Source organism: Pungitius pungitius, chromosome 21, assembly GCF_949316345.1.
Source record: "Pungitius pungitius chromosome 21, fPunPun2.1, whole genome shotgun sequence".
In the NCBI taxonomy this organism is placed as follows: domain Eukaryota; kingdom Metazoa; phylum Chordata; class Actinopteri; order Perciformes; family Gasterosteidae; genus Pungitius; species Pungitius pungitius.
The window spans coordinates 15,334,926-15,359,849 of NC_084920.1; the positions used below are offsets into that span (position 1 = coordinate 15,334,926).

General features: G+C 45.9%; 3 protein-coding genes across 3 annotated transcripts; all 3 read right to left on the minus strand.

The window, feature by feature from the left end:
- Positions 1–122: 122 nt before the first annotated feature.
- Positions 123–6,454, minus strand: tap2t (transporter associated with antigen processing, subunit type t, teleost specific). Its single transcript, XM_037464571.2, has 12 exons — positions 6,338–6,454; positions 5,170–5,680; positions 4,786–4,900; positions 4,508–4,638; positions 3,949–4,154; positions 3,235–3,432; positions 2,885–3,013; positions 2,613–2,804; positions 2,362–2,535; positions 1,783–1,942; positions 1,436–1,581; positions 123–1,264 (listed from the first exon to the last, which is right to left on the minus strand). Exons 2-12 carry the CDS (start codon positions 5,678–5,680, stop codon positions 1,073–1,075), a joined length of 2,154 nt encoding a protein of 717 aa, XP_037320468.2. The 5' UTR covers positions 6,338–6,454; the 3' UTR covers positions 123–1,072.
- Positions 6,455–7,014: 560 nt separating this feature from the next.
- slc16a5a (solute carrier family 16 member 5a) lies at positions 7,015–15,490 on the minus strand. The gene is made up of 5 exons (XM_037464579.2): positions 15,395–15,490; positions 13,812–14,170; positions 10,693–10,836; positions 9,417–10,241; positions 7,015–8,352 (listed from the first exon to the last, which is right to left on the minus strand). Exons 2-5 carry the CDS (start codon positions 14,089–14,091, stop codon positions 8,096–8,098), a joined length of 1,506 nt encoding a protein of 501 aa, XP_037320476.2. The 5' UTR covers positions 14,092–14,170; positions 15,395–15,490; the 3' UTR covers positions 7,015–8,095.
- A 2,159-nt stretch (positions 15,491–17,649) lies between these two features.
- Positions 17,650–21,392, minus strand: kctd2 (potassium channel tetramerization domain containing 2). Its single transcript, XM_037464060.2, has 6 exons — positions 20,661–21,392; positions 20,175–20,283; positions 19,983–20,074; positions 19,802–19,897; positions 19,262–19,387; positions 17,650–18,965 (listed from the first exon to the last, which is right to left on the minus strand). The coding sequence occupies exons 1-6, from the start codon at positions 21,009–21,011 to the stop codon at positions 18,936–18,938; spliced, it is 804 nt and encodes a 267-aa protein (XP_037319957.2). The 5' UTR covers positions 21,012–21,392; the 3' UTR covers positions 17,650–18,935.
- Positions 21,393–24,924: the final 3,532 nt, after the last annotated feature.

Here is a 24,924-nt window from a genome sequence, read left to right on the forward strand (position 1 = left end):
AGAATCCAATACAAGATAAAAAATACTGGACACGCGATGTTTATGCTACAGTATTGGTGCCTGGTTTTGGTTGTTGTCTTTTTTTTTTTAATCCATAAATGATGGCAATCGTATCAATGAAGGAAAGTCTCAGCAGCAGATTTTATTTTTTTATTTAGCATCATCAGAGCCAGCAGAGGATGATCCACACGCAGAGAAGGGCAAGCATTCATCAAAATTTATTTTCATACTAAATACCCCTCAAATAAATGTATTTTTTTTTCTATGTAAATTACAGGAAATACTTGTTTCTGGATTTTACGTTTTCAGGTTCTGTATCATGTGCACAAAGCTCTGGTGAAGCCAGATGAAGATGTGTCATTGAGGTTCATTTGAGAAATCAAGATGTATACAATATACATTTACTCATGTAGAATCATTACATTACATTACATGTCATTTAGCTGACGCTTTTATCCAAAGCGACTTACAATAAGTGCATTTCCACATTTGCTAGTGCTAGTGTTTTAGTCAAGGTAGAGTCTAAAAAGGTGTGTCTTGAGTTTTCTGCTGTCCTGATGTCATCGGAGAGCTCATTCCACCATCTGGGAGCCAAGAAAGCAAAGAGTCGCCATCTCACCGAGTGCTTTTCTCTCAGTGAGGGAGGAACAAGTCGCTTGGCAGATGCAGAGCGGAGTGTGCGGGTTGGGATGTAGGGTTTCACCATGTCCTGGATGTAGACTGGTCCCGATCCATTCACAGCATGGTACGTCAGTACCAATGTTTTGAACTGGATGCGGGCAGCCACTGGTAACCAATGAAGTGAACGGAGAAGTGGTGTGGGAGTATTTCGGAAGGTTGAAGACCAGTCGAGCTGCTGCATTCTGGATGAGTTGCAGTGGTCGAATGGCGGTACCCGGGAATCATACATTTCTACAATGTCTTTTAACATTAGTGAAAAAAACCTTTTTTCTTCTTCTTCTTCTTCTTCGTTCCTCTCTTGAAGGTTTAGCAACTGACAACAACACTGCTTTGAAGCTGATATCATCGACCCGCTGCAGCTCGAAGTCGCGTAGAAACAGTGAAACTTAATTCACTGAGTGGAGAACAGTTCCTCCTTCAAGCGGTGGTAGCGCCCCCTCTTGGCCATGAGCTCCTGGTGCGTCCCCTCCTCCACGACGGCTCCCTTCTCCATGAAGACGATGTGATCCGCCGTCTCCACGGTCTTCAGCTGATGGGCCACCACCAGGACGGTTCCACCGCGAGCCAGGACCTCCTGCAGCACCTGAGACAACGACGCCCGAGGGGTGGAAGGACAGAATTTAGCAGATGAGGACCACGACGTGTGGACCACGAGATGAGGGGTAAAACTTGTGTTATCGTTTGACTACACGCCAAGAAATCCATTCATCTCAAAATGAGGAAAGCTGACTTGTTCTCACTGTGCTGGACTCACCTCACTCACAGTGTGCTGCACCTCCACATCCACTCTGCTCGTGGCCTCATCCAGCAGGATGACCCGCGGCTCCCGAACCAGAGCTCTGATGATGGCGACGCACTGCCTCCGCCCTTCTGAGAGAGCGCCGCCACACTCCCCGACGTCTGCGAGGACGACAAACCCACAGGGTTATTACTCCAAAAAACACCAAATCTCCATCAGCATTGTTCCTTCAATCATTGCTGAAAAATGGACAAAGAGCCGTGGCCCCTATCGAGTAAAACACCGGTGTTTCCCAAACATTTAAGAAATGATAAACCATATTTATATTTTGTATTTTGAGGTGTCCGTCCCAACATTTTTACCTGTGTCGTATCCATTCTCCATTTCACAGATGAACTTGTCTGCATTGGCTTTCTTTGCAGCCTCTTTCACTTTCTCCACGCCGCAGTCCTTCAAGCCGTACTCCATGTTGTATTTCAGGGAACCGGAGAACAGCACAGGATTCTGGGATACCAGGGACATCTAGAGGAATAAGGCAGAAAACACTTCTATCAGTGCACTGTTGGTTGAAAGTGATGCAATTTATTTATTTAGTTTGTTTGATAAAAGTGAAAATAAAAACACTAATCCCTCCACAAATGAATCAGATAAATGAATAAACTACTGCAACACTCATCACATGAATGTTTAGACATCATCAGCAGATGTCGGCATGGGGTTAGAGGTCACCCGAGGTGAAGTGGTGAACACTTTGAATAGTCAATGCAAAGAATAGCCCTGAAAGCCACCAGCGACGGACCCAGTCACCACTGACATTCCTGTGTAGCGTTGCTCTCTTGAACAAGCAGCATGTATTGTTTTAGCGATAATTCACTCAGAGGAAAAGCCTTCTCCTCGCCGGGTCATCCAAAGGCGCTCAGTGGACACGGGGCCAAGCTTACTTTCTGATGGAGGTATTTGTGCCCGTAGCGGTGCAGCGGCTCCCCGTCCAGCAGGATGCGCCCCTCCTGGGGTTCGTAGAGCCTTTTCAGCAGGCTGACGCAGGTGGTCTTTCCGCTGCCGGAGGGGCCGACCAGCGCCGTCATCTCCCCCGGCCGAAGCTCCAGGGACACCGACTGCACACAGTCACGCCCGTCAGCTTAATTCATTCAAGACACCAAAACCGCAACTCTCACGTCTGCGGATCGGTTACCTTCAGAGCTGGTTTGTCTTCGGGGGCGTTGGGATAAGCGAAGGTGACATTTTGGAAAACGATCCGCCCCTCCAGCTCCTCTGGAGCCAACTGTCCATCGTTCTTCCACTTTGGCGCTCTGTCAAGGTAACTGAACACTTTGGAGATGACTCCAACTGTCGACATGGTCTCACTGTAGCAGTACATGATCTCCTGGGATTAAAACAAAATCCTCTTCGTCAACAAGCGGCATCGTATACTTTAGTAATGGACGTATCTGCAGCAGGGCTCACCTTTAAATTGTTTGACATAGGGTTCCGGTACAAGAAGAAGGACACGAGACTACCGAGGCTGAGGCGACCCGACGAGATGAGGGCGCGGGCCTGAACCAGCATCAGTACCTTTATCCCCAGACTCCCCAGCTGCATGGCAACAGAGAGGAATCACTGTTGTAGATTAACTCAGAATCTCACTCTGAACAAACACTCGCCTGCCATGAATATTATTTTATTATTATAGTAACTAACTTTTTTGCATGTATATTCTGTTCCCTTGCAGGGTGAAATAAGCCTTCATACTAGGGAATTTAAAAAAAGCTCCATATGCTACTTTCTAAATAAGTAAAGGGGTATGGTCCTCTTACCCTCCGTATTAAGGTGAAGATAATGCTGTAGATTTCTGAACGAGTCTTCACGGCGCACAGCTGGTCCAGAGCCTCGTTGTACCTCCTCATCTCCACTCTCTCTGCCCTGAAGCTGCGGACCGTCCGGATCCCTCCGATCGTCTGCAGAGCCAGTTCTTTGTTCCGAGCCTGGCAGTCCTGGATCTGCTCTTTCAGATCCTGTTTGACAAAGAGACCACGCGGGCCGATGCTGAAGTCTTATTCTCTCTTATCTCTGGTGTCACAGTTACTGCTGTAGTTCCATAGAGCTCATACGGCAGAGCGTTAAAAGCTGCAGCTTTGCAGATTGTTAAGATGAACATTCACAAGTATTCATTTCTAGAATAATAAATAGTATAAACAGACAACTATCCAAGAATCATCACTGACTACATCGAATGAGTATTCTTTTGCATTGGGGCTCAACTTACTAGTGACTGAAAGTTTATGAACCATTGATAGGTCAGGAAAACACTTAAGGGGGATAAACAGGATGATACTTGAGACTACAAGACTACAGAAGCCAGAGAAACCAACAGCAGAGTGAGCGAATTACTAATGGCCTCCTGCACAATGATGTTCAGGTAAAATTACAGTCAAGTTAAACCTGTTAAAGACGCCAAGAGACGTAAAGCAACCACTGTTTCCTCTGCTTGTCTATTTCAAGCCGTCCAGGCTCAACCCCGTCACACCTACCCGAGACACGGCGATGTACTTGTTCTGCAGGACGGCCAGGAGAGGCATCTCGATGCATGTGAGCACAGTGAGCTCCCAGGACAGGCCCAGCATCACTGCGAGCATGAGGCAGCTCTTCACCGAGCTGCGGACCAGCGCGTTGGCGTTGAGCGCCACCGTGCGGCCCATCCTGTCCACGTCCGAGTGCAGGCGGGAGGAGAGGCGTCCTGAGCGGGGAGGAGGGGGGGGGGGGGGGGACGAGAGACGCGCTCAGCAGAGTCTCCATGTTTGTTACAGAAAGAAATGAGTGTACTGACAGCAGGTCAGAGGTCAAGACTCTGTGTTTACATTATGCTTGGTGCTCAAACATTAGTCCAATTTGACGGACAATGTGTTTTTTGTCATGTTTAATTATCAATTATCATTATCAAAGATGTATATATATTATCCGCCCAGAGAATTATATTTGTCGGTGCCGTTTCTATTCAAAATAGTTACAAATGGGCTGCAACTGAATGCCGTTGTGCATCCTGTGTTGCATGATGACAAAAACAAAGAATAAGTAGAATGTTGTTCCCACCGGGGTCGTTCTCCTCAAAGAACTGCACCTCCTGCTGCATGAGGGAGTGAAACAGCAGACGCTTCAGTCTCTTGTTCAGTCTGGCCAGCGTGCACATGAATATTCCTCCTCTTAAGCCAGAGAACAGAGCGCTGTTGAGATAAGAGACATTAATGATTTGTATTTTTCAAATACCTGAAACAAATCACATCTTTACAATCAGACGGGTGATAAGCAATCATTTTTGTTGTTATTTGTACCACGTGGGTACAACAATAAATGCAGCTTCGTTGCATTACCTTCCTAGAGAGACCAGGGCCAGCTGTCCAATTGCATAACCCAAGCTGGTTTGAACTATTTGACCTCTGAGCATATCGATGACCTTCCCCTGATAAAGTGGGATAAATGCATCACCTGTCAGATGAAAAAAGATGAATGACACATAGAAAGAAGATAAGAAATGATAAATACAATGTTTCTGTTGTGTACATGTTCATTGTAACAATAACCTTACATTTAAATGGACTGGAGAAATGGATTTTGTAATATATATTTAAAAACAATGTATCTTTCTAATCTGCTTTTAACAACTACTGTGTCCAACTGTTTTAGCAAACTACGAGGTATTTTCAAAAAAGAATATAGAGATGTATTTTGTTTTAAATGCATCATAGTTCACTTACAGATGACACCAAAGATGAGGGCACAGAAAGCTGCGATCAGGTATAAGGTGTCTGGTTTGAAGTATCTCAGCATCCTCACAAGCAGCCGCCTGGCGTCCCGTCCGACGTCATCCTCCGGACGTCCGGAACCGCCACAGAGGAGCTTTTCCCAGACCGCGCAGGCCAGCAGCGCTGCGCACGCGGGGCCCAGCAGCAGGGTGCCGAGGTCGGGAGGGGGCCCCGCGCGGGGCCTCACGAGGGCGCGGCCGCTCTCGAACGCGGGGGAGAGGAGGCAGAGCGTCGCCACCAGCCTGCGGAGCGCCGCTTCCGGCTTCCCGTCGCTCAGCGCGGAGGTGAACACGTGGAGAAGGGCCCACTTCGCGGCGCCGAAGGCCCACAGTCCTGCCAGCCCACCGCAACCGGAGCACTTGAGCTGCACCAGGCCGGCCCACAGACCCGCACACAGCGCCGCGTCCAACATAACGATGAGCAACGCACGTCCCATTTTCCTCGTGGACCTGACAGGTCGCATCTGACAAAGGAACGAAGAATGTTTCTGTGAGTTTACAGAAGATGACTGAAGTACATTTAATAAATGACCGAACTTCAGGACAGTTTGGAGGTTATTTTACACAAGCAATTCCACATTATGCGACTTGAAAAGATACATGTTATAGTTATATGAGAGAACTTCTGTTCATAACATTTTCACTAATTCCATTTTATTATTGGGTTCCTTATGACTCCATTTTCTCTGTGTGCAATACAATAGATAACATTACTAACTTATTGTAAACCATCAAGTAGAAGTATAAGGGAGCAACATATAGTACATTGGATATTCATCACATTATATTATTTAATATTTTAACAAGAACGTTACAGTAGAGAGATCTACAATATTTACTCCTGAAATGTAACGTTAACATAACTGAAGAATTGATAAAAGAATAGTAACGTTAAATTAGCTGCCGTTTTAATTTGCTTAAAGCGATCATTTATCATTTAACGTTAAACGCAACCTCGCGACTGAACGTTAGTCGCGTTCCTGTAGCCGGTCAGCTAGCATTAACTTAGCTGCTCGTTAATAACACCCCCCGCTGAGCACTTTAACACCAGCTAAACCAACCTGTCCCGCGGAAACACGCAGCGGTAGTTGACGTTAAATCGAGTGTTTAGAACCACTTACCGGGTGATCCTCCCTCCCGGGTCGTGTTAGCTCGATGCTAACGTTGCTGCTAAGTGGACGTTATGTACTTTTGGTTTCACTTTCAATTTGACCACGCGGGGGGGCGGGGGGGGGGGGGGGGTTCACCTGTAGCGGCTCCGCGCACCTGAAAGCGACCCCGACAGAGCAAACAATGGCCTCATGTTCGGTTGATTTCCCGTTCAGCTTTAAGTTTCGACAGCTCTCAAACTTCTAAACGGACCCGGCGGCTTTCCGCCACAAGATGGCGGCGGTGTGCGTCTTCCTCCAAAAACAGATCAGCAACGATTCTGTAACGTACCGTACTTAAAAATGATTAATGGCATTTTATAACTACTTCAATTAATGTATTACGCAAGTTAGGATCAAATTAGTGATTAAAACTTCCCATTCATCAATACGTTCGGTAATATATTATACATACATTCTGAAATGGACCAATCTGCATAATGGGTACATTTATGTATTTGGATGCCGTCACTTTTATACTTTTACCCTGTATACTATTACAACTGTTAATTAAGTTTATTTTTAGAGCACTATACTGTGTATTGTTGGGTAGTATTGATGCATTAATGTGTTCATCCCTTCAATGGATACTTTACACATTCAATTAATGTTCGGACTCAAACTTCCAAAAATGAAATAAAAACACAACATTTACTTTGATATTCAAACATTTATTTTTCCCCTGACCATAATGCATAAATAAAGACTTTATAAAAAAAAGTTTTATTTGGCCCAAAGCAAGACAAACCCCTGAAAATGACTAACAAATCTTCTTATTGCAGCCACTTTACAGATTATACCTGAAAAATGTAGATACATCTTTCCGTCACGTCCGACATAAAACCATTGCACTTTTTGTTAATCAGAAGATAAGGCTGTCATATAAAACCTGTGATTGGGACTGATAATAAACTCAGTGTCATAAACAACTCAGCGCTGCTGGAAACACAGAAAATCATCTGCTTCTATCTTCCCGAAAAGGGTTTACAAACGCACCGGTTCTACAGAAAGGCACTGCTCCACTACGGAGAGAATGGACGTGAGAGCCACCTAAAAAACAACACAATAAAGAGATAAATCACTGCTTAGAAAGTATGGATATTCATGGTATACAGCGAAAACAGAACAGATTCAAAGATCTAATGCTGCCATACATATAAAATACATGTTTTCTGCTTTGAAAGATATTAAAGATGACAAAAGAATGTAATTTCCAATTTCTGCTCTGACTGAGTAGCCTAAAGGCCTAATGTAAAACTTCTTATGGATATTTTAAAGGAAACGTCTCGAGCTGTTATTTTTATATATTTTCCTGGTTTTAAAGGCTCAGTCCTGCATGTCTCGGTTCCACTTTCAAAAGGAAAACATCCCAGATACACAAGTTTGCACGTATGAAAAAATATGGAAACCAGACATATACTTCAACATATACTTTAAGAGCTTAACCTCCACTAGAAGCTCTCATCTTCAAACGCTCCGTGAAACCAGATTGCGTCATTCCTTCAAACGAAAGGAGCACTTGTGTGACTTGGCTTGATGAGCCTGTGTAACCACGGCGATGAGAATCGGCAGCATTTTGGCAATAAATAGTACAATCGCGTCGCAGCTGTAAGTGCACATCTGATCATTTTGGTACGTGGGGTCTGACTTACGGTCAGACGGCGCAAAACAATCCCTGGCGTGGAAAAAAAAAAAAGGTAAAGCTCCGGTCTGCAGGGGTGCGAGCGGCTTTCAGACGCCGCTGACGTTCTGCGCCCCGTTGGACGAGGCCCTGTCTCTGTCCCCCTCCGTGGGGACGCTGCTGTACTCACAGCGGGGCGCCGGGTCCACCGAGGGTGGCGTGGACGGTGGACTCTGCCCCGACGACTTCCTGTCCCTGGCGTCCAACCAGTAGAAGGACACCATGAGGAACACGGCGGAGGAGGCCACGACGGCGCTGGAGGCGAAGAAGACGTAGAAGTACTGACCCGTCCAGTCAATCAGGACTCCTGCAGAAAGAACGGAAGATCATTGGATCCATGCCCCATTTTACTGTTGTTTTGAAATTTGAAATGAAGGTACTATTTTACACTCCACTTTATTCCTAAAGCAGCTAGAAAAATGAACATGTAACATATTTGAAAACAGACACATTCCTTCAGCTTTAGGCGACGGGACGCCTGCGATGGTCATGTGTTCGTAGACTTGTAGTAACGCGCCGGCCCGGCTGTCAGTCACCAGATAAACACACAGGCGTATATATCTGTCATCTGAGACGAGGCCTGCACTGCCCACCCTCCATTCCCCCCCCTCCCTCCCTCCCTGCTGAACTGAAACTCCAGAGCCAAGTGCGGGTTGTGTTGTTGTTGTTGTGCGCGAGGGGGGCGGCTAAGGGCGACTGACAACAAGAACACTGTGTTATTCACAGCAACAGCCTGGAGCTCTCCTGGGATTCCACCAATCACAGAGGCAGGAACAGACGCAGACTGTCCAGGTCCTCACGCTGTTCTCTGTGTGTCTGCAAGATCCTTCGCAGAAACATTTGTACACCATTTGTATATAATGTGCAAATATCGATGATGTTTCTCGTCATCTTGGCCAAAGTAACAATTAGGTAATAATAATGTTTCGCAACAACATCCACAAAGAGAAAAAGTTTCTCTTTTTGTTCTTCCAGTCTGAAAGAAAAAAAACAATGAAGCCAAACGAACCTAAATACTCAGAGCCGTTTGAACGTGTTTCAACTGTTCCAAACAAGCAGCTTATGTCCTCCAGCCCGGAGGTGCAATCCTGTTACATGTGGCCGATGTGACCCTCGACCTTACTCTGACGAGATAGTTCATTCTGAAGAAAAACATTATTTTATCACAATCTTTCACTTTTACTTTAATTATGCTGTGTTCATGGAAATTTCCTTTCCTTCAGTACAAAGTGGATTTATTTCTAGTGCACTAACTAGACCATTAGGACCTATCATGACAGAGCCAATGGACCAGTCTCTTACCAGAGCAGCTCTTCCATTACTAAAACCCAGAGGACCCCCCCCCCCCCCCCCCCGCGCCGCCTCTGTTACCTGCCAGTGGAGGCCCGATGAGCAGCGTGACGCTCTCCATGATGGCGAGCAGGCCCAGCGCCGAGGGGAAGCGGCTCATCTCCACCACGTCCATGAGGACGGTGAACATCAGGGAGCCCACCACGCTCATGGAGAGGCCGTAGACCACCACGTACGCCAGCAGGACGGGGAAGCTGGGCCCGACGCAGCAGATGCCGTTGCTGAGCCCGTTGACCAGCAGCGCCCAGGAGAAGACGTAGATGTGCCGCCCCTTGAACCAGGGCATGCCGAAGACCACGCCGAAGGGCGGCCGCACCACGATGTTCACAAGGCCCAGGATGGAGAGCAGCAGCGCGGCGCGGCCCTGCTCCATGCCGTGGGCCGTGGCGTAGGGCACCAGGTAGATCAGGGGCACCACGAAGCCCAGCATCATCCAGGTGATGCCCGCGGCGTAGGCGCAGTACCGCGGGTTGTGGAGCAGCTGGTCGAAGGCCATGTGCTTGCTCAGCGCCGCCGCCGCCGCGCGGCCCCACGCCCGCCGCGTCCTCCCGCCCTCCTCCTCCTCCTCCTTCTCCACGGGAGGCGGGGGCGGTCGGCGCGCGCCGGGGCCCCCCAGGGGCCTCATCAGCGCGCCGCACACGCAGCAGTTCAGCAGCACGGCGCCCAGCACGAGGAAGCTCCCCCTCCAGCCCAGCTCGCCGTGGAGGTAGTTGCCCAGGATGGGCAGGGTGCACAGTCCCAGCGCCGTGCCCGTGGAGGACAAGGCGTTGGCGAAGGCGCGGCGGCGCACAAAGTAGTGGCCGAGGATGGTCACGGCGGGCTGGAAGCTGAAGCAAAAGCCGAGACCTGCGAGCGTGGAAGCACACCTTGAGCGTTGGGAGCGTTGGGATCGCGTGTGGAAACAGTGGGAGGCTTTACTTCCTCTTTACTTTGGCTCCACTAGAGGAAGGAACCGGAAGACACACACACACGCTGACTCACCAGCCTTCACTCTTTAGAATAAAACACTGAACTTGTCTTTGAGCTTTTAAAAGGAAATAAAAATACAGCGTAACGCAATATTTCCCTAAGTGCTCATGAATTCTCATCTTTTCCCCAACCTGGTGTTCTCCAACAATGCTCCCATTCTCCAAAGTCAGCAACAAGATCTAGCAAACACCATGAAGCCAGCGACATTTTGATGAATGTTGTCATAAACCGTTTAAATAATCGTTAAAATGAGTTTGAAGTGAGTTGTACATTAGTCCACCAGGGAGCCCAGCTGCTGCGACCATAAACCGGCCGATTGTTTGCTGACCTGTGATGACCCCGGTGGTGACGTAGAGCTGCTCGATGGACTGGGTAAACGAACTGGCAGCCATTCCCAGGCCGCTGAGGACGCCGCCCAACATGACGGTCGCCCGGCAACCGAGTCGCTCCACCAGCACGCTGCAAATGGGACCTGCGGATCAGACGTAATGCTCTTAGATTTTAATAAATGCCGGATCCTGCAGCACATGACTTTGTGCTCAACAGTAATTTGTACCTGCGGAATGAAAGCTTTACTGAAATTATATGCGCTTACCGTGCATGTGTGTGTGTGTCTGACAGAGATTTGCCTGAGGGTCTGAAGCCTTGGTGCTAAGTGTAGGTAGGTACGCTAAAAGTTTCAGATTTCAAAGTACAAAGCATTCCTGTCTGCAGAAAACAACCGTCTCCTCCCACTCAACTGGAAAGTCAAGATAAAAAGCCTGTATGATTTTCTCCAAAGGCAGAGGCTTAGATGAGTCTGCCTACGTTTTATTCTTCGTCTAAAAAAAACCACAGTGATGAACATGATGAATGTTTAATATGGTCATTTATTACTATGTGTCATCGCATTTGCTGATGAACCGTAAGAGACGGAGTCTGAACGTTATTGAACCTGATAACAGGAAGATGTCCCAGTTCACAGAGTGACTTCAAACTACTTCTAGAAACATCCGTTTGAAAACAATTCACATAAATGGGTAAAACCTTGTATGACGTGGTTCTATCCTTCCACCGAGATATCCACTTACATGAAAACATGAAGACTTGTGTGCAACATAAAAGGTCCTCTCTAGTCCCCACATACAAGTCTCTCATTCTGCTTCAGACACAGAAACATCCACCCTGATCCTCTGAAACACTGCTCCCTCCTTCGTTATATAATACTCTGAAGAATGTGTGAAAGAGGACATTTGTGTCACTACGTTTCATGTTTTCATAATCAGCATGTTTTTGAGTAATCCACTGTATTTACATTCGGTTTGTCTTGTTTAACCTTCGTGATATCAGCCTTTTCTTTTTACTCTACTCAATCTCCTTCCTCCAAATGACAGATTTATTAAGTTACTGCTGATGGAAACCCAACATTTATGTTGATTAAAACCAATTTACCAAATGTCTCAATGACCACTGAACAAAATATGTACATAATCATTACTAATGTGGGTATAATGACTTCTGCTTCTGCCAAAACAATATTACTTATTATCAATATATTGTACCGCCAAAGCTTAAATGATGTAAATGTTTGTGTTTAGGTTTATATTCTTTTATATAAATGCAAATGTAGTTATAAAAATGAATCTTCTGAAACATTTATATTTTTCCATTTGCTAACATTAGCCACAACAAGCCAGACAGGAAAGCATTAACTTAATATCAACTCAGAGCAAAAGTGACATAACGTGCCTTTAAAGTTTGGATAACCCTGAAATCCAGATGTCTAGCACAATAAAGTCTCTTTGAGCTGTGGGTAACAAGCGAGAAACTGTTTCTCACGGAATAATCTTCTCTGAATCAACAGTAACGCAGCAAGACAGTTTAAAGCCGGCCTCTCTCTGGTTTCACATTTTACCCTGAACAACAGCACCAGGTGAGACCTGAAGTCACCTCAAAGTCAAATAAAGACGTCAGGGTCAGAGGTGGAAAGCAGAGGTGGGATCAAGTCACTGTTAGGCAAGTCACAAGCAAGTCTCAAGTCATTGCCCTCGAGTCCCGAGTCAAGTCGAGTCAAAGACGAAGCAAGTCCCAAGTCGAGTCACAAGTCACAGCCAACAAGTCTCAAGTCGAGTCAAAAGTCACAGCCAACAAGTCTCAAGTCGAGTCACAAGTCACAACTAACAAGTCTCAAGTCGAGTCACAAGTCACAGCCAACAAGTCTCAAGTCGAGTCAAAAGTCACAGCCAACAAGTCTCAAGTCGAGTCACAAGTCACAACTAACAAGTCTCAAGTCGAGTCACAAGTCGTACCATTTTAGTTTCGAGTCTTTTCGAGTCATTTTATTATAGTGGGGACGGGGAACCCTGGGTGATGGTGCGCTGCCTCACAGACCTAGACTACGAAGGGAAGGGTAATGGTGGATCGACTGTGACTGTGTTATAGTACTGTAACGCTCACCCCAATGCTGCAGCGTAAATAAGGAGGCGATGACTTGCAACTCCGCTGCATTTATTTATATTAAACAACTCAACTTCGGTCACTGTTGGCCGTCACCACGCCGAACGAACACTTCCGCATACACGGCCCCCCAAAACTCGGGTTGTCTCGCGTAACTACAGCTGGTAACGGAGCATAACGTGAACACATGCAACATCTGCATAACTGATTAACTAATAACTTTAACTCAGCTCATTACACTACTTTAAAACGGACGTTGACATAATGTTGGCGAGCATTTCCATCGGAGTCTGAATCCGGGTTCAAAAATCCCGATTTTTGTAACCATGAACGAGCTGTCTCGTTGATACGGTCAAATGGACTGCAGTGATTGGATGTCGTGCAGGCAGCGCGCGCTCTCTGCATACAGGTGGCGCACATTGTTTTGACAGATGCAGATAAACAGAGCGGCGCGGTGGTGTGAAAATGTTTTCCCCCAGTTTTCATGGGAAGTAGCAAGTCTTCTCGAGTCAAAAGGCTCGAGTCCAAGTCAAGTCACGAGTCATTGGTGTTCAAGTCCAAGTCGAGTTGCAAGTCTTTGTACGTTTTGTCGAGTCGAGTCTCAAGTCATCAAATTCATGACTCGAGTCTGACTCGAGTCCAAGTCACATGACTCGAGTCCACACCTCTGGTGGAAAGTAAGGAATTACATTTACTCGTACCGTTACTGTAATTGAGTAGTTTTTTTGTGTACTTCTACTTTTTAAAGTATTTTTTTTAATCTGTAATTTTACTTGAGTATTTTTTGTTTGAAGTATTGTACTTCGCTACATTTTAAATCATATCCGTTACTGAGTAAAAAAAAAATGCTAAGGATTTTTTAATTTTTAGCCTGGTAACTTTACTTGTACTTCAGTAAAATGTTACTTAAGTAACAGTACTTTTACTTGAGTACAAAATTGTGTTACTCTTTCCACCTCTGGTCGGGGTACATCAAGTGTTCACAGTAGTCAAGGTGAAAGTCTCTTTTACCTCCGGCGTGGAGCACTGAGGTCATGATGGAGGGCACCCAGGAGGTCTCGCTGTTGGAGGCGTTGAACTCGTTCTGCAGGTCGGTGTAGAAGATGCCCATGCAGGACGGGAACGCCAGCGTCAGGGCCAGGACCACGATGGTGGCGGCCAGCACCACCCAGCCCCAGCCGCCGTCGGGGGCCGCACCCGCCGGGCCTCGCCGCGGCCCGCCCTCGGGCTCCCACTCCTCGGCCCCCGGGACGCCGCCGCTCGCCCCTCCGGCTCCATTAGCCCGAGTCATTCTCCGCGGTGCGGTTCGGGAGAGGCTCTGCGCGGGTCGCCGTGACCTCCGCTGCCCATGTCACTGTGGCTGCTGCGACCTTCGGGGGGGGGGGGGGGGGGGGGACCACGAAGGAAAGCATCCATCAGGATGTGCAGAGCTACTGCCGCCTCATTCCCACCCACCTCAATGCCCTCCTGACCGTCGTTAGGACTGAAATGTCTCAAACGACTCTCGTGTTCCCCAGAGGATCCTAATGGTGTGGAGTCACAGATCAAACAACTTCACTAAGACTGAAGATGTTAATTCACCAGAACTAATCTTGGATGAACTACTCCTGGTTGGTGGTGTGCTGGGCACACAAGGGGGATCTCAATCCAAACTACGGTTTGTGTGGCTCCATTTTTACGAGGCGAGTGTGAACCAGCAGCTCGGCCCGGCACAGACCTTTCATTCTCACGGCTCTCGGTGCTTATCTCCAGGATTAACAACCTGTGTGGGGGCGTTTGTTTGCAAACAGCAAAGCACCTTCTGATAAATGACTGTGAAACGCAATTCTTTTTCCTACAGTTTAATGGGAGTTTATGGGTGTGATGTTGTATGTATTACAGAATAAATATTACCCTTCCTACTCTGAGTGGGGAAGGGATCAGTTGGGGGGTGGGGGGGTTTCATCACATATCAGCAATCCGATCCACCAGAACTGTTTTTAACTCCTCCGGTCACGTGGTTCGTAATCCAACCAGGAAGTGACACAAAAAGACAACAAAGTGATAAGAACTACACAACATCACAACAGAGACACACACCAACCAGGCCCGAAAAGTACGGACACAAACCCACGTTTAAAAAAGGGGGGGGGGGGGAGAAGATGTGAATACAAGTAGAAGGTCCACAGGGAGAAGAGGACCAGCCGCTCCGAGGTGTTCTGGAGGACCTTGTTATACAACGCTCCCCGCGGCCCACGTGTAAGAAACACGCAGGTGATGCTGAGCCGCAGGTCCTTCCCGCGGGACGGCCCGCGCAGGGATGAGGGGGGGGGGGAGCGAACCGAAGCGGTGCATCCGAGCCCCCCCCCCCCCCCCAACCGACGTGCCCAAAACAGAGCTTCCATCCGCGCTAAACAGACACCGTCAGCATCCCCGCTGAGAACTACCGAATAACAGCGGGTTGGTTTGTTTTCCTCATCGGTGTGTCCCCACCGCTACCACCGCCCTCCCGGCTCTGACGCGCCCGGATGAGCGAAGAGGAAGCGACGTTAAAGCATCGCTCTCTTCCGTAGGATTTATGGATAAAACACACGTTGAAATAAGCAGAGAATCACCTTCTGTCTTCCGGGATGTTGATCGCGGTTCTTCGGTCCTGACCCCGCGGATCTCCCTCACTCTCTGCCGCTGCTCGGGGGGGGTGCGAGTATGGGGAGTGTGGTGAGAGGGGGGGAGGGGGGGGGGGGTGTGAAGGAGCTCCAGCACCGCCCGGTGGGAGGAGACTGACACGTTGGGAGGGAGGGGGGGTCGGATGCTGCTTCACAGAGACGCTTCATACGTTCTGATGGCATTTCACACAAAGGTCAAACATTCATCCTTTCATTTTTACTTGGTACTTTTTGTTCCACTACAGTTATGTCTTAATCAGGCGAGTTTACTGTACTACTTTACTTACTTTACTAATACTACAACAATTTCATGTTCATTTCGTACCTGTAATTTAAGTCGATTCAGATTAATACAATGTATAACTAAAATAAATGATGTACTATAGATTGAACTGGCCAGCAGTCCACGGACTGTTAGTATTTACATTTGTGCTACTTTTCAGCAGTAAAAAGTACATTTACTCCAGGAGGCGACTGTACAGAACACATTTCATCTTCAGTCTGTTTCTGTTGATCTTAATTTAAAAAAAAGCCAGCGAGTGCAATTTATTTAAAACACACATTTTATGATGAAAAACCAGACTGGATGTCGCCACATGGAGGGAAATTACACTTTTCTGTAGACAAAATTCAACAAAGAATATAAAATAAATACAAGTGAAACAAACATCAGACAACTAAAAGAAAAAAATGTTGTGTCAGCTCCCAAACTGTTTTTTCTCCAGTCTTCAACGACGTTATTCACATTTGACATCAATACTGTTGATAAATGATCACAAAGTGACGGTTAATAGGTGACGTTTTAACTAGTGCATGTCCACAAGCGCATGCAGTGTGTCTACACATTCACCATGGAATAAAAAAAACAAACAATATTATCGCGTGTTGATAAAATGATCTAAAACTGAGGTTAAGAAAGGGATTAAACAGGTGGAGGGGGGGGGGGGGGGTTCTTACAGCTATTCTGCATCTAGAAGTTGAGTTAAACTGACAAACAAAAACAACCGAGAAACGCAACGTGGTGTGAGGCGGATAAACGCGTCTCGCTGTGGACCAACAAATAAATGCCCCCCCCCCCATGCATCACATACACCTCGCACCAACACCAAGGTCTGACAAAATCCAGTACACAGTACACGTCATAATCTCTAGAACAAGGCATGCTCTCGCGTTTCCACGTGCCCCAACAGATATATATATATATATTTTTTTTGCAGATTTGTTATAATTGCACATCATCTGTTGCACTAGCTGACTAACTATAGTGCAGGGGAGTAAAAAACTAAATGGGAACGAGTCGTTTGTTTTGGTTTTTCTGAACAAATGATTAATTCAAAAGGGCTGCGATCATCACATTTCAAAGTTCAGCGGTTCCCAAACTCTAAATAATCCATAATCTACTTGACTCCGGCACAAAATCAACTACGGACTATTGGTCTACTAAATAATACTCTATGACCAACACGTCGAGTTCAATTGAATTTCCTTGAATCCTAAAATATGTGGACATACGTTGAAATAAAAGTCAAGTGGAGCTGATGATACATTTAAAACACCGATAAACACCAGCTTGGTTCAAGGCCCAAAAACGCTAAAAAAAAGAAAAAGATGAGTCAGAGGATCCCCAAAGTCAACCGGGTTCATCCTCTGGGGAGCGTGCACATCGGCACATCTGTTGAACTCACACGGTCTGGAAGAGGGACTGAAGCACAACAACAAATATGTGGTTTTGTCGCTGCTTTTCCATCTTTTAAAACACTCCCTCAGTTTGGACACCGCTGAACTAAAAGCAACCGAAGGAAAATCCCCCCCCCCCCCCAAGGACCACGAAGGCCACTTTCAGAAGAAGAGTTAGTCAGTTACACACATTTAAAGAGAGTGAGATCATCATCACTGGTTCAACAGGAGACACAATAAAAGAAAGACAAAGCTAATGGGTTTCTGACAGATGTGCTCAGCTGGAGTTTAACTACGATGAGCAGAGAACTTTCTCTGTGCTTCCCTCCAGTTTGTCCATCAGGAACTCTTTTGAGGAACAACTGGGTGGGGGGGGGGTGGATGATGAAGAGCAAGTTAGCGCAACAAAAACAGCGTGGACAGCTCAGGGAATTTACATTTCTCTTTTTGTTAATGCGTGATATGACGAAACCGCATTAAATAGTTCTCTGTGCAAAGAAAGGTGATTTTTAAAAATCCGACGCGTCTTCTTTTTTTTTTTTGCATTTCAGATATCTAACATGTAAGTTTGAGGTTTCCCGTCTGATATGTGTGAAACTCTGCGTTAAGCTGCTCGAAAAACAAAAAGTAACTTAATATTCTTGGCAGTTTGATTCAATTAAAAAGATAAAAACTCCCTGGTTTTAGTTCCTCAAAAGGCAAAAGAGAAAAATGCTTAATCTTCTGTTCATGTATTAATTAGTTATCCGACTCGCTCTCAAGTTACTTTGTTGAGTTTTTGTAAATGCACATTTCTCTCACTGTCAAACAGTTCATTTCACAATAAATTATTTTGAAAAAATAAAAAATAAAATCAAACTTTCAGAGTGATAATGGAGAGTCGTTACGCGTCTTAAAATCAGCACCGTGAAGAGAACCGAACCTCAGCCGAGTGATCTGGGACATAATGTCCTCTTCCTCTAATTTACAATTGTCAAGATATGCGAGAGATCAAAGCAGGAGGAACACGTGCAGCCGATTAATCGTGTCGGTGGACACTAAAAAGCAGAGAGGCGCTGCACACACTTCCTCGGGGTCATGGAAACTTATTCTCTCCCGTCGCTTAAAGTCAACTCAGCCATCGCAAATATGGAAATGAACCAGGATACAGAAATCAGTAATTACACCATTTTCATAAAAGGTCATCCTAGTGTGACCCGATATAGATGTACATAGGCTCCTCACAGGCCTCCATAAAATGTTCAGTTCATAAATTGTTCATTTGGAGTCAGTTGCTTTCTTCTTTCTTTCTTTTTTTGCGAGCTGAAATATCCCCAAATGTTCTTCCCGGAGGCGACCGAGCGGAGGCCAGCTGCTGGGAGCAGGGCAGGACGAGGATGCGGAAGATGAGGAGAGGAGGAGGTTCAGGACGACTGAAAGGAGGCGCTGGGAGCGGGGGCGGGGGGGGGCGTCCTGTTCGTTGGATACGGTTAAAGTTCGCAGAGTCGTGAGGAGGAATTCTGACAACTAAGCTTAATGCAAAAGTGATGCTGCTGCTGATGAGGATGATGAGGATGATGAAGATGAGCAGAAGCTCTATGCTGAGCGTCCACCAGCATCGCGAGAGCTTTGAGGAAACCCGCTCGCCTGTAATCCCTTTCATACTCCGTTGATGGAGGAGGAGGAGGAGGAGGAGAAAGAGGAAGGTCGGCGCCCTGTCGCCTCAGGGTGCTGATGGCGGACGGGTGAACTTGTGGATCACAATGAAAACGGGAGAGAAAAGTTCTGCGTTATAGTTTTTTTTTCGTTGCTGAAAGGTGATCTCGGCGTCTCCTCACATCCTCGAGCCTCGCTCCTGAAGGATCTGAGGACAGAAGACACAGGTCAAAGAGGTCGCTCCAGGAGAGGCTTCATTACTGGTGCTCATCAGACCACAGAGCAACTAATACATCTTCACATTATGGGATGTTGACATTTAAATTGCACTTTCCACACACTGAATAAACACATTGATTTAGACATGAAGTAGTAATATAAATATAGGGTGTCATGTGGAGACCATCTGTTTGTTCACGTTGTCTGCTGTAGATCAACAAGCTTTATTCTGGAATGTTGCAGGAGGTTAAAGACATCTCTAGATGGGGGGGGGGGGGGGCTCACCTTTGCCTTCTCGGTGGGCTCGATGACGATGCCGTTGGTGGAGTTGTTGAGCTCCCGGGAGACGACACATAGAAACTCGGCCTGGTCCTCGTTGCCGTAGTTATAAGAGGAGCCGATACTTATGAGCTGTGGGAAAGAAACATGATCTTAAAATCTATGTTTCGTTTCCGATTTATTATTTTTCTCTTCAGGCCGCTCAAATAGGAGGAAAGTCTACTTTTCTCACTTTAGCATCACTATTAAATATCTTTAGGTTTCTGATTGCTAAGAAAAAAAACAACCATTAGTTGCAGTCCTAGTATTTACAAACCGTAACATAAAAAATAATAATTCATACAATGACATTACAAGATGCTGCTTATTTTCTAAGAATTGTTAAATATATATTTGGTTCAATAACAAAATGGTTGTACTGGCTTCCAAAAAGGTTTCCTTCAGGATACAACATGTAAATGTTTGATCTGTCTCTCAACAACTCAAGTGTGAATTAAAACACGACAAAACAAAGACAAAATATAAAAAGGCTGCATTTTTGTGCACCTGCTCAAACTTCCAGCCGTCCGACATGGTCGAGACCATCTGCGTGAGCTCCTCCTCTTGGCACTGAAGCACTCGATACACGTGCTTCACGGGTCCCTGGGGGCCGACACACACACACACACACTTCAGCGATCTGGACGCTCCGCGTTGGCACTGGTGGGAAAGTCTGGCGTCTCCGTACCTGAGAGGTCCGGTTCTCGTTGTCCCGTATCCTCTCCTTCACCAGCCGCACCAGGGACGCAATGTTGTAGAACTCTGCTTCCTCCAGAACCCCTGAGGGGGGGGGGGGGGGGGGGGGACACACACACAGAGACAGTTTAGTCGTTGGTCTCCATCGACGCTCACCTGCGAGACAGTGAAAACGCTCGCTCACCTTCCTCGGCCAGGTTCTTATCCATGATCAGCTTCCCGTGCCGGAGGTAGTTGAGGATGGGGCCGAAGTACGTGGGGTCCCGGTCGATCAGGAAGGCGCCGGTCTCGTCCTGCGTGGGGGAGGATTCGTTTAGAAATGTTCCACAAAAAAGGAGAAGATGAGTTTGTTAAAAGCGACCAGCTGGCTTTAACGGAATCGTGATCAACTGATAGACGAAACGACTGAAAGTCAGTGTGGTCTTTTATTTTATTTCCCATGCAGTTAAGCAGTACTTTATGCTTTAAGTACCTGTAACATACACATATACCTTTGGTAATTTAAAAAAAAAGTATTGTTTCTAGCGAAAAAAACGCTAAAAACAACAAATTAGAAGTAAACAAGTGATACTTGATGCACTTTTTCTGATGCTGTTCACGGTCCAGTTGGGATTACTCCGCTTTAAGTGCAGCTGAAGAGTCCCGTGAAGGCATCACTTCCTGCGCTCACCTTGTCGGAGTCCAGATCGGGATCCTCTTGACACAGCCGGAACAGGAACGACTTCGGGTCGCGACACAGCGTCTGTTTGGTGGTGACGAAGTACGTGCCGCCGACGTTCAGCCGAACCCAGCGCGAACCGGGCTTTTCCGCCGGTTCGGCCGGGGAGCCCGCGTTGCTCTTCGCCGGGAACCCGAACACGGAGCGCCCGCCGCCGCCGCTCGACACCCCGCCGGGGCTGAGCTGGCTGCTCCGCGGCGGGACCATGAGTGTGGGCGAAGCGAGGCGCAGAGAGCCGCGAACGTCGCGGTGCTCCGGCTGCTCGATGGTCCCGCTCGGCTCCACAACATGCAGTTCAGCCATGTTTTTTTTTTTTTCTATCTTTTTTTTTTTTTTTTTTTTTTACTTCTTCCGGCTGTACGACACACACACACACACGCACAGAACCGCACGGTTGTCTAATCACACACTGCGGGGAAACAATTCCTTCCAGCCGATTTGTAAGCAGGGCGAGGGGTGTTTTTTCAGGGGCGTCGCTGCTCGCACCCGGACGGACGCCTTTCGCCGCACGTCGAGCCGCCGAAAAAGGTCTAAGACGCGGATGTGAGCCCCGACGGGTGTACGGCGGCGGCGGCACCGCGTCTGGTCGTCTTCTCTCCGCGGGACGGATCGCTCATTCTTGTCCCGTTCAAACGCTCAATCGAGAGGAGAGGAGAGAAGAAAAAGGGGGCCAATTCTTCCGGGTTGTAACGTGATTACTGTTTACTTCCGCTGTGTCGCCGCTTTTCAAAATAAAAGCGGGCACGGTCTAAATTAGATTGTGTTCTCAGCAGGAACATTGCATTACTCATTTAAATCGATTTTAGAAATACATAATACAAATAATGAATGTACATGCAGGCACGTTTAGTGGAATTACATTGATAATAATAGTTTTTGTTGTAATTATGAAAAAACGGTTTCATTAAAGAACACAATACAACCAAGGTAATCACAAATTACCAAAAAACAGGGTTTACAATAATAAAAACCAGGCAAGTTGGTTCAACACAACAAACTAAACAACTTTCCCTGTGAGAGTGACACCAATAAGATTAAGAACTATTCCTTAAGTTGCAATACATGTTGTATATTGAACAACAAATTAGTGTTGCGTTTTTGATACCATCACGGTTTCCATTCTAGGTTGCTGTTGAAATTGATTGGATGACCTTCCCTAGAAGGTTTTCCACCGGCCGCCACTGTCGTAATCTCAAAAATAAAACTGTGCAAATGCCAAAAATGGCAAAAACATTAAATCACATGTGTAATTTACCAATTAAATCAACCCAGATCAAATGCTTTAATATTTACTATATTTGATGAACACGTGTTTCATGATATATATCATTACTGGATGACTAGATTATGCTTTAATTTATGACCAACGTGCACTTCCTTCCAGTTTACTGTGTAATGTAGTAATGTGTTAATCTTCTGTTACTGTTTTATGAATAGCAATATCTATTTCTAGCTTTAATACATTCAATAATTGACCTGTGTTACACAAACTCAGTGTTAGAAATGAAAATACATTCTAACTGTGCTCAGATTTCCATTTCAGATGATTACATGCAAAGAACTTGCATTGATTTTGTTGTTTACTGCAGGGATTTAACGACCGAAGCTTTCTAAGTAATCATTAAACATTAACCTTGTCAATCACAGTTGAAAAGTCTCCATATTGGTTGAATTATTGTTTTACAAATCAGATCATTTTCAGGAAATAACTTACTAATTTAACTTTAATGATAAGTATTGAGAAAGTTCCTTCAGTTATGTCGGGTGGGAGAAGCCTGTTTCATGTTTTTTTAAACCTAATTAGCATAAAGAATACTGCAGTGTTTGACGATACTTGCTTCTTTTACATATTCTGCTCTTGTAAATCGCTTAAACCTCTCCAACTGATTCAGAATGCTGCAGCACGTGTATTAACAAGAACTAAGAAATGGGATCATATAACTCCTGTATTAACTTCTCTGCACTGGCTTCCTGTTAAATCAAGAATAGAATTTAAGGTACTTCTCCTCACCTACAAGGCACTTGCTGGTGAGGCACCGTCTTATCTTAAAGAGCTTGTTACACCGTATTGTCCTACAAGGCATCTACGCTCCATAGATGCTGGGCTACTTGTGGTTCCTAGAGTTTTAAAAAGTAGGATGGGGGCCAGAGCCTTCAGTTATCAAGCTCCTCTTTTGTGGAACCAGCTTCCACTTTCAGTCCGGGGGGCAGACTCGGTCAGTTCATTTAAGATAAAGCTTAAAACGTTCCTCTTTGATATTGCTTATAGTTAGGGCTGGCTCAGGTTAGCCTGGACCAGCCCTTAGTTAAGCTGCTCTAGGCTTAGACTGCCGGGGGACTTCTTAGGACACACCGAGCCCCTCTCTCACTCTCACTCTCTCCTCCCACAATCATCCATGCTTTATTAATGTACATCACTAATTAAGCTTCTTTCCGGGAGTTTTTTGTGCTTTCTCGCCTAGCAGGTCTCCGTGGATCATAGTTTCGTGCGGACCCCGGTTCTAACTCCTGGCTCATGGCTCTGCTGACACCTGCTGCTGCCATCATCATTACTTTAAATATGATTCATATTACTGTCATCAAAAACCAACATCTTTCTGCTCTCCCTCCCCACAGAAGCCTCTGTGGATGGTGGTTCGATCTGATGGAGGTTGTCCCTGCAGTGGTCCTGCCGTACACCTCTTCTGCTACTTGCAATTACTTGTATCATTTCAGTTAGAGAAATTGAATGTATTGTACATCTTTTACATTGTTGATTCTGTACACATGACATCCATTGCAGTCTGTCCATCCCGGGAGAGGGATCCCTCCTCTGACGTTCTCCCTAAGGTTTCTTCCCTTTTTTCCCCATTGAAGGGTTTTTTTTCATATTTTGGGGAGTTTTTCCTGTGCCGATGTGAGGGTTTCGGGACAGAGGATGTTGCATGTGTACAGACTGTAAAGCCCTCTGAGGCAAATTTGTAATTTGCGATTTTGGGCTATACAAAATAAAATGAATTGAATTGAATTGTGAGCTTCGAAACGTCTGTCACAGCATCACTGGGAATTGTTGAAGACGGAGGGGTCAACCGAGGTCATCACCCATTGGACCGCTTGTACCCCGTGACCTAGTTCTTTCGGTCATGACCCCTCCTTCATGACCATAGGTGACGGTAATTGAATGATAGATCAACTAAATGACATGTCGTGTAATAATGATATTTAACTGTGTGCCATTCAGTGCAATATAATTTAATGTTTCATCATTTCATTTACATTTATTTAGTGTAATGGAATGTAATTCAATTCAATGTAATTTGAATTGAACTAAAATCATTTAATTCGATTTAATTTAGTTCAATTAAGTTCCTCAATGTCTGCGTGGTTTTTACCCACAAACCACACGCCGGATAACCTGCTGCGTTTGGTTATAACTGCCTTTGAAATAATAACAAAGATTTGGAAATGTAAATGTTACGTTAATTTTATTTTATTCAACAATAAATGCAAAAGCTCTATGAATGTTTAACTGTTCATTACCCCTCTCGATTATTTACAAGAAATAGTAAAGTGAGGTGGTTTTTCATAATAACGAGGCTTTCAACAAGCTTCTGCAGAACCAGGTTGGTCCGATGAAGACGACACTTGTGATGCGATGCTGCTGTAAAGGTGAACATGTTGGAGCAGGACCTCGTCTGGAGGAGAAGGTCCGGCTGCTGGCCTGGATGCGTTGGCCCGGTTTGTCATTTCCACTCGTTACTGGTGGTGTTCCATTAAGTGATACTCATTTCTGGCTCAATAATAGTGTTTTAACACACTAGAACATCCTGTATATCCTGCATTCACCACCTTTGTTGATGACCCCTCAAGCAATGCAAAATAATACAAAGCACAGGACAACGTTTGTTTCAAGACATTCTCAAACTCGTCGCAGTTGTAGTTTATTTACTTAATTAGTGAATCATCAAATCAAGGCAAACACTCCGCTTCAGTAAAAAGGAAAAAATATTATTAAAAACAAGAGCAAACAGCTGTTACGCACAAGCCTTTGGTCACATTATTATTTTCACTGCCTGATGATTTAAAAGGAGAAATCAAACCAAACCGACTTTCACGTTGGAAAGAAGAAGTCATGTGACGCGAGTAGAAGATTGGGATCCGTCATGGTGATTGATGGATGAGACGTCCGGGGAAACGTGAACTGTCGAGTCACACGAAAGTCGATTTAGCTCCGTGA